This window comes from Eucyclogobius newberryi, unplaced genomic scaffold (genome assembly GCF_026437365.1).
Source record: "Eucyclogobius newberryi isolate DKJ021-1_F unplaced genomic scaffold, fEucNew1.0.hap1 SCAF_16, whole genome shotgun sequence".
In the NCBI taxonomy this organism is placed as follows: domain Eukaryota; kingdom Metazoa; phylum Chordata; class Actinopteri; order Gobiiformes; family Gobiidae; genus Eucyclogobius; species Eucyclogobius newberryi.
In genome coordinates, this window is record NW_027315790.1 from 33,492,088 (window position 1) to 33,504,626 (window position 12,539).

The 12,539-nt window shown below is 45.0% G+C and overlaps 1 protein-coding gene across 1 annotated transcript; it reads right to left on the reverse strand.

Moving 5' to 3' along the window:
• Positions 1-5,744: 5,744 nt before the first annotated feature.
• On the reverse strand, positions 5,745-11,659 carry LOC140362219 (uncharacterized). Its single transcript, XM_072448312.1, has 5 exons — positions 11,326-11,659; positions 10,821-10,994; positions 10,319-10,472; positions 8,932-9,719; positions 5,745-7,427 (listed from the first exon to the last, which is right to left on the reverse strand). The coding sequence occupies exons 1-5, from the start codon at positions 11,657-11,659 to the stop codon at positions 5,998-6,000; spliced, it is 2,880 nt and encodes a 959-aa protein (XP_072304413.1). The 3' UTR covers positions 5,745-5,997.
• Positions 11,660-12,539: the final 880 nt, after the last annotated feature.

Here is a 12,539-nt window from a genome sequence, read left to right on the forward strand (position 1 = left end):
TCAACACGAGAGACACTGGAGGGACATCACGAGACACTAGAGTGACGACACGAGAGACACTAGAGCGACAACCCGAGATACCAGAACGACGACACGAGAGACACTAGAGCGACAACAAGAGACACTAGAAACGTCAACACGAGAGACACTAGAGCGACAACCCGAGATACCAGAACGACGACACGAGAGACACTAGAGGGACAACATGAGACACTAGAGGGCCGACACGAGAGACACTAGAGCGATAACATGAGACACTAGAGGGCCGACACGAGAGACACTAGAGCGACAACCCGAGATACCAGAACGACGACACGAGAGACACTAGAGCGACAACATGAGACACTAGAAACGTCAACACGAGAGACACTAGAGGGCCATCACGAGACACTAGAGGGCCGACACGAGAGACACTAGAGCGACTACAAGAGACACTAGAAACGTCAACACGAGAGACACTAGAGGGACATCACGAGACACTAGAGGGCCGACACGAGAGACACTAGAGCGACAACAAGAGACACTAGAAACGTCAACACGAGAGACACTAGAGGGCCATCACGAGACACTAGAGGGCCGACACGAGAGACACTAGAGCGACAACAAGAGACACTAGAAACGTCAACACGAGAGACACTAGAGGGACATCACGAGACACTAGAGTGACGACACGAGAGACACTAGAGCGACAACAAGAGATACCAGAACGACGACACGAGAGACACTAGAGGGCCATCACGAGACACTAGAGGGCCGACACGAGAGACACTAGAGCGACAACAAGAGACACTAGAAACGTCAACACGAGAGACACTAGAGGGCCATCACGAGACACTAGAGTGACGACACGAGAGACACTAGAGCGACAACCCGAGATACCAGAACGACGACACGAGAGACACTAGAGGGCCATCACGAGACACTAGAGGGCCGACACGAGAGACACTAGAGCGACAACAAGAGACACTAGAAACGTCAACACGAGAGACACTAGAGGGACATCACGAGACACTAGAGTGACGACACGAGAGACACTAGAGCGACAACCCGAGATACCAGAACGACGACACGAGAGACACTAGAGGGACAACATGAGACACTAGAGGGCCGACACGAGAGACACTAGAGCGATAACATGAGACACTAGAGGGCCGACACGAGAGACACTAGAGCGATAACCCGAGATACCAGAACGACGACACGAGAGACACTAGAGCGACAACATGAGACACTAGAGGGCCGACACGAGAGACACTAGAGCGACAACATGAGACACTAGAGCGACAACATGAGACACTAGAGCGACGACATGAGACACTATAGCGACGACACCAGAGACACTAGAGCGACAACATGAGACACTAGAACGACGACACGAGAGACACTAGAGGGACATCACGAGACACTAGAGTGACGACACGAGAGACACTAGAGTGATTACACGAGAGACACTAGAGCGACAATATGAGACACTAGAGCGACGACACGAGAGACACTAGAACGATGACACGAGAGACACTAGAGCGACAACACGAGATACCAGAACGACGACACGAGAGACACTAGAGCGACAAAATGAGACACTAGAGCGACTACACGAGAGACACTAGAGCGACAACACGAGATACTAGAACGATGACACGAGAGACACTAGAACGACACAAGACACTAGAGCGACGAGACGAGGGACACTAGAGTGACAACACGAGATACTAGAACGATGACACGAGAGACACTAGAATGACAATACGAGAGACACTAGAGCGACAACACGAGAGAAACTAGAGCGACAACATGAGACACTAGAGCGCTACACGAGAGACACTAGAGCAACAACACCAGAGACACTAGCACGATGACACGAGGGACACTAGAGTGACAACACGAGATACTAGAACGATGACACGAGAGACACTAGAACGACACAAGAGCGACGAGACGAGGGACACTAGAGCGACAACACGAGACACTAGAGGGACAACATGAGACACTAGAGGGCCGACACGAGAGACACTAGAGCGACAACATGAGACACTAGAGGGCCGACACGAGAGACACTAGAGCGACAACATGAGACACTAGAACGACGACACGAGAGACACTAGAGCGACAAAATGAGACACTAGAGCGACTACACGAGAGACACTAGAGCGAAGACATGACACACTAGAGCGACTACACGAGAGACACTAGATCGACAACATGAGACACTAGAACGACGACACGAGAGACACTAGAGCGACAACACCAGAGACACTAGAACGATGACACGAGAAACACTAGAGCGACAACACGAGATACTAGAACGATGAAACGAGAGACACTAGAACGACACAAGACACTAGAGCGACGAGACGAGGGACACTAGAGCGACAACACGAGAGACATTAGAGGGACACACGAGAAGCTAGAGTGACGACACAAGATACTAGAACAACAACACGACAGACACTAGAGCGACAACACTAGAGACACTAGAACGATAACACGAGAGACACTAGAACGACAATACGAGAGACACTAGAGCGACGCCATGAGACACTAGAGCGACTACACGAGAGAAACTAGAGCGACAACATGAGACACTAGAACGACGACACGAGAGACACTAGAGCAACAACACCAGAGACACTAGCACGATGACACGAGAGACACTAGAGTGACAACACGAGATACTAGAACGATGACACGAGAGACACTAGAACGACACAAGAGCGACGAGATGAGGGACTCTAGAGCTACAACACGAGACACTAGAGGGACACACGAGAAGCTAGAGTGACGACACAAGATACTAGAACGACAACACGACAGACACTAGAGCGACAACACGAGAGACACTAGAACGATAACACGAGAGACACTAGAACGACAATACGAGAGACACTAGAGCGACAACACGAGAGACACTTGAGCGACAACACGAGAGACACGAGGGACATCACGAGACACTAGAGTGATGACACGAGGGACACTAGAAGGACAACACGAGAGACACTAGAGGGACAACACGAGAAACACTAGAGTGACGACACAAGAAACACGAGAGCGACAACACGAGATACTAGAGGGACAAACAAGAAGCTAGAGTGACGACACGAGAGACACTAGAGTGATTACACGAGAGACACTAGAGCGACAACATGAGACACTAGAGCGACTACACGAGAGACACTAGAGCGACAACATGAGACACTAGAACGACGACATGAGAGACACTAGAGCGACGACACCAGAGACACTAGAACGATGACACGAGAGACACTAGAGCGACAACACAAGAGACACTAGCGCGACGACATGAGACACTAGAGCGACTACACGAGAGAAACTAGAGCGACAACATGAGACACTAGAACGACGACACGAGAGACACTAGAGCAACGACACCAGAGACACTAGCACGATGACACGAGAGACACTAGAGTGACAACACGAGATACTAGAACGATGACACGAGAGACACTAGAACGACACAAGAGCGACGAGACGAGGGACACTAGAGCGACAACACGAGACACTAGAGGGACAACATGAGACACTAGAGGGCCGACACGAGAGACACTAGAGCGACAACATGAGACACTAGTGGGCCGACACGAGAGACACTAGAGCGACAACATGAGACACTAGAGGGCCGACACGAGAGACACTAGAGCGATAACATGAGACACTAGAACGACGACACGAGAGACACTAGAGGGACAACATGAGAAAATAGAACGACGACACGAGAGACACTAGAGCGACAAAATGAGACACTAGAGTGACTACACGAGAGACACTAGAGCGAGGGCATGACACACTAGAGCGACTACACGAGAGACACTAGATCGACAACATGAGACACTAGAACGACGACACGAGAGACACTAGAGCGACGACACCAGAGACACTAGAACGATGACACGAGAAACACTAGAGCGACAACACGAGATACTAGAACGATGACACGAGAGACACTAGAACGACACAAGACACTAGAGCGACGAGACGAGGGACACTAGAGCGACAACACGAGAGACATTAGAGGGACACACGAGAAGCTAGAGTGACGACACAAGACACTAGAACGACAACACGACAGACACTAGAGCGACAACACTAGAGACACTAGAACGATAACACGAGAGACACTAGAACGACAACACAAGAGACACTAGAGCGACGACATGAGACACTAGAGCGACTACACGAGAGAAACTAGAGCGACAACATGAGACACTAGAACGACGACACGAGAGACACTAGAGCAACGACACCAGAGACACTAGCACGATGACACGAGAGACACTAGAGTGACAACACGAGATACTAGAACGATGACACGAGAGACACTAGAACGACACAAGAGCGACGAGATGAGGGACTCTAGAGCGACAACACGAGACACTAGAGGGACACACGATAAGCTAGAGTGACGACACGAGATACTAGAACGACAACACGAGAGACACTAGAACGGTGACATGAGAGACACTAGAACGACACAAGACACTACAGCGACGATACGAGAGACACTAGAGCGACGACACGAGAGACACTAGAGGGACAAACAAGATGCTAGATTGACAAGAGAAGCTAGAGTGACAACACGAGAGACACTAGAGTGACGACACCAGACATGAGAGTGACAACACAAGATACTAGAACGACAACACGAGAAGCTAGAGTGACGACACGAGAGACACTAGAACGACAACACGAGAGACACTGGAGCCACTACACGAGAGACACTATAGGAACGACACAAGAGACACTAGAATGACACCACGAGAGACACTAGAGCCACACCACGAGAGACACTAGAGCGACGACACGAGATATTAGAACTACGACAAGAGAGACAGTAGAGCGACAACACGAGAGACACTAGAGTGACAACACGAGAGAAACTAGAGCGACAACACGAGAAAAACGAGAGCGACAACACGTGATACTAGAACGACAACACGAGAGACACTAGAGGGGTCTGAGCGAGGAAAGAGACGTGTGGTTTGGGAAACACGTGGAAGAAAGAAAGGAGACGGTTTTGTGGATGTTAGAGCTGTGCTAAAAGTGGAGCTAATGTGGAGCTAACAACAAGAAAACTTACTTCTGTGATGATGCTCTGAGGAAAACATCCTCTACAAACCTGGACAGATCAGGAGCCACAGGTAAAAACACAGGTCAGAGTGTAATAAAGTATGAACATGACTGTGAACACAAGAATGTGACTGTGACACAAACACAATGACCTCATTTGAGTCACTACATGAATCATTTGTCACTAAGATCAGCTTAAACTATGAAAATAGCTCATATTGAGTTTGAGCAGAAACATGTCTGTGATATGAACATTTCATCTCTGTGGATAAACTCTGAGGTTGTAATGCACATAAACTAAACCACAGAATTGGTGACATTACACTTGAATAAATTTCAGTTTATGAGAACAAGCGTGTTTTGTAATTTTCTTTAATCGATCCTGTAATTGCTTCAAAAACACTGTAGGCTATATAAAGCTCTTTATTTCTTATATTTTTTATTGTTTTATGTTTTACGTTATGTTCGGCCCGCGACCCAAATGAGTTTGACACCCCGGCTCTACATGCTGCTGTCAGTGAAAATGTGTCCTATCACAGTGATGCAGACGAGTCAAATCTATGTTTCCCTGACGACAGGTGACATTAGGTAAACCAAAACGAGTGAATCTGTGGTGAGAAGAAAACCTTTATTTGTCCCACAAACTGTATTTTTGCACAGACTGAACAACTGTAAGGTTCTTCTGCTGCGTGAACATGAACACTGTCACTGAAGGAACAGCTGCAAGAGCCACAAACACTCAAAAACCCAAGAGAAACAAAAGAACTCATGAACTTTCAGCAATATTAATTAAGGAATGTTTTCTTGGTGTTACTTCAAGAGTTCATGGTTCTTCTGGTCAGGTGTTGTGGAGGAACTGGTTCTAGTTCCTCTGGAGAACTCACCTGAAGGTTCCTGTTCAGTGTCAGAACGTTACGGTCTGTCTCTGTGAAGGCGATTGTGTCTGATGAGAGAACTTTGTTGGCCAAATGTTTTCTTACAGACTGAACAGCTGTAAGGTCTCTCTCCAGTGTGAATGCTCATGTGGATCTTGAGATGACCTTTACGGGCAAATGTTTTATTACAGACTGGACAGCTGTAAGGTCTCTCTCCAGTGTGACTGCGCATGTGGTAGTCTAGAGTACCTTTTCGGGCAAATGTTTTCTTACATACTGAACAGCTGTAAGGTCTCTCTCCAGTGTACGTGTTCATGTGGATGCTGAGATTACCTGTTTGGGTAAAAGCTTTCTTACAAACTGATGAGCTGTAAGGTCTCTCTCCAGAGTGAGTGTTCATGTGGTCCTTGAGATGAACTTTTTGCCTGTATGTTTTCTTACATACTGAACAGCTGTATGGTCTCTCTCCAGAGTGAGTGTTCATGTGGTCCTTGAGATGACCTTTACGCGCAAATGTTTTATTACATACTGAACAGCTGTAAGGTCTCTCTCCAGTGTGAGTGGTCATGTGGTTGTCGAGAGTACCCTTTTGCGCGAATGTTTTCTTACAGACTGAACAGCTGTAAGGTCTCTCCCCAGTGTGACTGCGCATGTGGAGCCTGAGATAACCTTTACGGGTAAATGTTTTCTTACAAACAGAACATTCGTGTTTCTTCCATCCTCCTCCTCCTTCAGTCCCTGACACATGTCCCTCTGTGACAGTGGCTCTGCTCTCTGCTCCACACTTGTATTTGCTGAATAGACCTGAGTTGTGTGCAGCTGTACTTGTGTCTTTTATCTGGACTTGGTTGTCGAGGTCTCCATCAGCCTCTGTCTCCATCTGTGCAGTTGAACTTCTGGCTGGAGGTTCCCAGTCTTCATCATTGTCAGTGTAAGAAGAGTTCTCAGTGTCTGAGTGTAACTGTGGGTCTAAGCTGATGTCTACTCCTGCTCCTCCTCTTGTTCCTCTTGTTCCTCCTCCTCCTCCACACTGCTCTCCCTGTGTCTCTCTGTGCTCTCGTTGTTCCTCTGAGTGGAAACTGCGAGTCTTAAAACGTGTCTTGGGATGTTCTTTTATATCAGAGGTTTTGTTATCGACTGGACAGCTGAAGGGTTTGTCTGCTGAATGGTCAGTTTTAGCATCACACAGTGAAAATACATCACTAATAATAATGTCTGGAGTCTCTGATCTCAGTTCCTCTGTTTCCTCTTTTATCTGAGGAGTCTCTCGGTTTTCCTGCTTCACACTGAGCTCCATCTGAACACCTGCAGGACCGGTCTCCACCTGAACACCTGTAGGACCGGGCTCCACCTTAATATCTGAAAGACCGGGCTCGACCTGAACACCTGCAAGACCAGGCTCCACCTTAACCTCCGCAGGACCGGGCTCCATCTGAACACCTGCAGGACCGGGCTCCACCTGAACACCTGCAGGAGAGAAACAACCAGGTAAGAAACCCACTTAGATTGAATAAGCCATATCTGCCACCAATCAGGCGGTGGGGCCGCCTGATTGGTGGCACCTGAGTCACATAAATGGTTTGCACTGAGACTCTTGTTTGGTTTCTGTTCAACGTTGGTTCCAGTTATAGTATACTTAGTACTTTTGTTATGGCACTCGTTGTTACTTTATTATGTTCATTTGTTGTAATAAATTATCTTAAACGGCCCGAACGTTTTGTAGTCATGTTCCCCACACTTTTCTTTGTTTTGTAGCGTGCTAATGAGCCAGGCTTGTTACAATTTCAGATTCACTTCATAGGCCCCTCAACTGATACTAATAACAAAATATACACTTAAGGGGGTCTATCAAATAAAAAATATAGCAATATACACAAATTCAATAAGTTAATATCACAAGCTCCACAATAGGCTACTAGCAGAAAATAGTTTCATTATGCATAACTATTAGGGCTGGGAATTGCTGGGTACCTCACGATACAATACGCGATACACGGCTCACGATACGATAATACTGCGATATGTTGATACTGCAATTATCGATATATTGTCTATAATAACTCGATATCATATGTTACAAAAGGCTCTATGAGATACCGTCATGCTGAGCGCTGTGTGCAAGGTGTGAGAGGAGAGCGAGAAGAGAAGTGTTGCGTCGGAGTCATAGTTCGCCATCAAAGTTTTGATAAGTTTACAGTTTAAATTGGCAGTTGTTTCCCTTCCCGTGATAAGACCACACACACCCACATAATATACCCTCTGGCAAACAAGATGTAAAGAAAAGCAATCAATAAACTCAATTAAACAGCGACTCTTCATTTGAGTTCTACACATGTAAACAGCGATCCCATTTGTGATTGACTTTGCTCTTGCAGGAGAAGATGGCAGCTTTGCCTGGAAAAGGGAGTTTACAACGGGCTGTATCGGCTTTGAGGGGCTTTCTCACACAGCTGCGGGTGAAGCCGCGAGAGTGGGCAGTGTACTTGTTGGTCGTGTTTCCAGTGTACCGAACTTTTGAAACGCAGTTATTGCATGTTGTATAGTCCTTTTCGAGCTTTGTACCATCTGTGCTGAAATAGAAGCCGAAGTGAGTCCATACTTTGGACTTAAATGTTGCTGGTGCATCTCGAAAACTTTTGTTTTCTTAATCTGACGGTTAGCACTAGATCATATAGGGAATCGGGACGGAAGCATGGACGGAAGTTACTAAATCCAAGATGGCGGCGACAGCATGGCGGCTTTTTACAATGTTAAAAGATCGATACATGACGAGAACGTATCGATAATCAATCGCGGGAGAAAATATCGTGATGTATCGCCATATTGCCATCGATATATTGTCCCACCCCTAATAACTATCATACTATCAAATTAAAACTGCATCCGGACAAAAGATAAACTGTAAAGTTATTGTCAAAAATGAATAATTGTGATGAAATAACAGAGTTTCCTCTCTCACTTGTACCAGTACCTGTAAACTTGACAATGTTGTAGACACCATCAAGACGCTTGGCTTCTTCCAGCAAATGACCATCAACATCAGCTTCTGGTGACTGAGCAGTTCTCTTTGGACCAACACGCTTTTGCTGATGAGAATGTTCTAATATCATGGGTGTCATGACAAAGGCACCTTGGGTTTTTTCTCTGTGAGGACGATTCTGTTCCACTGAGCGCACTGCAGTTGATGGCTGCACCATGAGGCCGTTTGTATGGTGTGTGGTACCAGCGCCGGAGATGGTTTCCTCAGCTGTTAGTCCAAGGGCCAGTGATTTTGGTGTTTGTTTATAGCCATCAGAAGCAAGATAGACTATATCTTGGCATATGGACAGAAGCTCGAGTTCAATCTGTTCTGACACTTCTTGTAATTCGCCCAAAGTAGGATCTTCTGATGCTCCCACTATCCAGGCAAGGAGGTTAAAAAGTTCTTGAGGCACGACATTACGGACACTGGTGACATTAAACTCCTCAGAAGTAGGAGGCCGTGTCCACTGAACACCTGGCTTTTGTTTAACAGCATTCTTGATTGCAATTCCAGCAGAGAACAGTGTGTGGAGGAGGTCTCTTGGCTCCTCGTCTAGTCCTGAAGTCACATGCTCTGAAGATCCTAAGTCACTTTCTGATGCAGAGTCTAAATCATCTAAAACAGTCCCAGTTGAAAGTGTTTCCACAAACACAAGTTCACTCTTATTTCTCAGAGTTGGCTGATGAAAGGTGATCTGAGGATAATCAGCTTGAGTCCTTGACTTGAGCTGGTCGTTCCTGTAATTAAAAAGTACTGGTAAGTGTCATGTACAACAATTCTGTGGAATGCTGGAGAATGAGATTTCAAAGATAAAAACATATATTGACTTCAGATATCCCCAGGTCAAGGCCCATTCCTACAGAACTGCATTGATGATGCTCCAATGTGTTTTGGATTAGGAACATGTTTCATGGAGCCACAAGTTCATTATTCAGTCCAAAACTAAATCTTACAATTGAGGCTCTTTGAAAAGGACTTTTTCCTGAGCCGAAAATCAAAATCAATTCAATCAAAAAATATCTCTTTACTACTAGTTATATTCAATAATTCTCTAATAAAATGATGTGTCCCTTTAATTGGAGGCATCTAATGACTCAAATAATGGTCTTCTGACTCTGTAAAATGCATCATAGAATGACGATTAGTTTACAAGTAAATAACACTGGTCAATAATTAAAGCAACATCTCAGGACAATAAGAGGATAAAAATATCAAGATTCAGTGGCTTGATTAAAATTGAAATATTCCATAATATAAATAGTTGAATTCTATCAGGTGTAAGTTCACCTTCTGTAACTAAATGTTTTGGGGATGTAAATGTCTCATGAATACAAACCTTCCTGTTTCAGACTGATTCTCAGAAAGGAATCTAGTATATGCTTTGTAGCAGCTGTAGTGATATCTGGCCTCCACTGCTACACAATCTTTCCCACGGATCTGCATCAAAATGGTCTCGTCGTGCTTCAGCTCTGCTGCCTCCCGTAGTCGTCCTGAAAAATGTCATTCAAATTCAATAAGGACTAAGCCCACTATTAATACAAGTGCAATGTATAAATAATCCCATGTGGGCCTAGTGGAGACATAGGGGTCTGGACTACCACTACTAGAGCTCAGTCTAAATGTGTTTGAAGTCTGCTGTAGGCCTTAATGTGACTGCCTCACTTACAACAACATCACAAGTTTTCATCTACTTTTGCTAGAATTTATGATTGTTTTTATTGAGGGAAGAAAATACATTAGAATAGTAAACATATACCTCTGTACCAACAAACATTGGAATACGAGACTAAAACATTGGAGATATTCAAAGATTTAATGACACAAAAATACAGACTTACCGCAATTTTCTGTTTCTGCTTTGGCCAATTTCTCCTTCGCTCTCGTTCCCTCGACCGTTGTAAATCTTTCCTTTTTCTTACAGACCAAACAGACTTCAGGAAGAATTGATGAAGATCCCTGAATTTCAGATTTCAAACACAATCTCTCAGGGGAAGGTCCTGCAGCAGCACTCTCTGGAAATAATATTGATATAGTTTATTATTGATGCACTTTTCAACTTTTCATTTTTATTTTGACATCATTGTATCATCATTACTGAAAATGAACATGATGACGTGTCCCCAATATTTGGAATTTGATTTCCCCCAGGCCTATAAGACAGCAGAGCTACACTAGGCCTAGTCATAGAAATGCATTTTAACTTATTATTTCTATATCTTTGGACTTGTTGGACAAGACGTCACGACTGCCACTTCTACTGCAGACTAGGCCAGGGTGCAGGGGACACACGTGTTATACAAAGAACACGAGCAGTGTAGCAGACATAAACTGAGGTCTACTCACCAGTACAACCCGAGTTCTGTTTCTCTAGTCTCTGCTTGGCACAGAGCAGCTGTCTTTTGTCAGTAAAACGTTTGTAGCAGGAGGGATGATAGCAGGGGAGCGTTTCCAGTTCACCGTACTCACTGTCCAACATGTGGACCATGTGCAACACGGCGTTGTTCTCTCTCCCTTTCAGCGAGATCCACTCTTTTGCGATCTTCCTGAATGTGTCCCATCTTGTTTGAGTTATAACGCAGCTATTTTCCTCACAATGATCTAAAATATGCATACAGCAAGCAGGATTTTCACCTGGATTCAGCGATGCACGCCGCCGCTTTGGACCGGGCGCCGCCATCTTTGTTTACCATCAGACCGACTCACTGACGTCATAATCGTGATCGCTGATTGGTCGGAACTGGGTCCGTGACGCTTCACACGCGTACGTATCATACCGCGGCAGAAAAGCTAGTTCTATGAAGGTTATTTTGTGTTTTTATTACGAAAGTGCATTGTCCAATCTGTCAAAACACAATCCAAAACAGTTTTTGCACAAACATACAATTCCAAAAAGCTAAAAAGACCAGCTTTGGCTAAACAACTGTTATAAAAAAATAACATTTCCATTCAGTTATCTCTTTATTAGACTGGAAAAGCAAATTCAAAAGAAACAAACCCTACCGACTACATACAGTGACGTAAGTCTAGGTTTAAAGTAGTATTTTGTATTGCAAAGTCCTGAAGAAATAGAACTGAACTCAAACATAAACCAGTCAACAATTATTTTAGCAGAAACACAAAGACACAAACATATGAAGCTGCCTGATACCACTGGAAATACAATCACAATCGGTTGATATGAAACAGTTTTTAACGTACACGAGACAGAACAAAATCACTGCAGCAAATAAGAAGTCGAATTCCAGAGAAATGAAAGCACACAGCGTTGATATGAACAGATGTTTGTCCTGGTTTAATATCTCTGATGACTGAGCTTACTCCACGAGCTGTAACACAAATGAAACAGAGCAGCACAGAGTCACTCAGAGTCTGCAGGAAATGCATCTGTTTTGTTGTAATTGTAGCTAAATAATATTTGTAGTAGATCTGTGCTCACAGTTTGGAGGAGCAGACAGGAAACAGCAGCAGGAACAACACACACATTTACTCACATCCTTAAGGCACTAAAATGGGTTTCACAGATGTTCTAGACCGGGTTTAGAGCTGGTTTAGACCTG

What these genes read in the sequence shown, in the direction of transcription:
- LOC140362219 (XM_072448312.1), bottom strand. Translation starts at nt 11,659, where the DNA reads ATGGCGGCGCCCGGTCCAAAGCGGCGGCGTGCATCGCTGAATCCAGGT. An exon ending in AATCAGTCTGAAACAGGAAG is followed by an intron (nt 9,720 to 10,318) that starts GTTTGTATTCAT and finishes TTTTAATTACAG; the next exon opens with GAACGACCAGCTCAAGTCAA. An exon ending in CAACATTGTCAAGTTTACAG is followed by an intron (nt 7,428 to 8,931) that starts GTACTGGTACAA and finishes TCTCTCCTGCAG; the next exon opens with GTGTTCAGGTGGAGCCCGGT.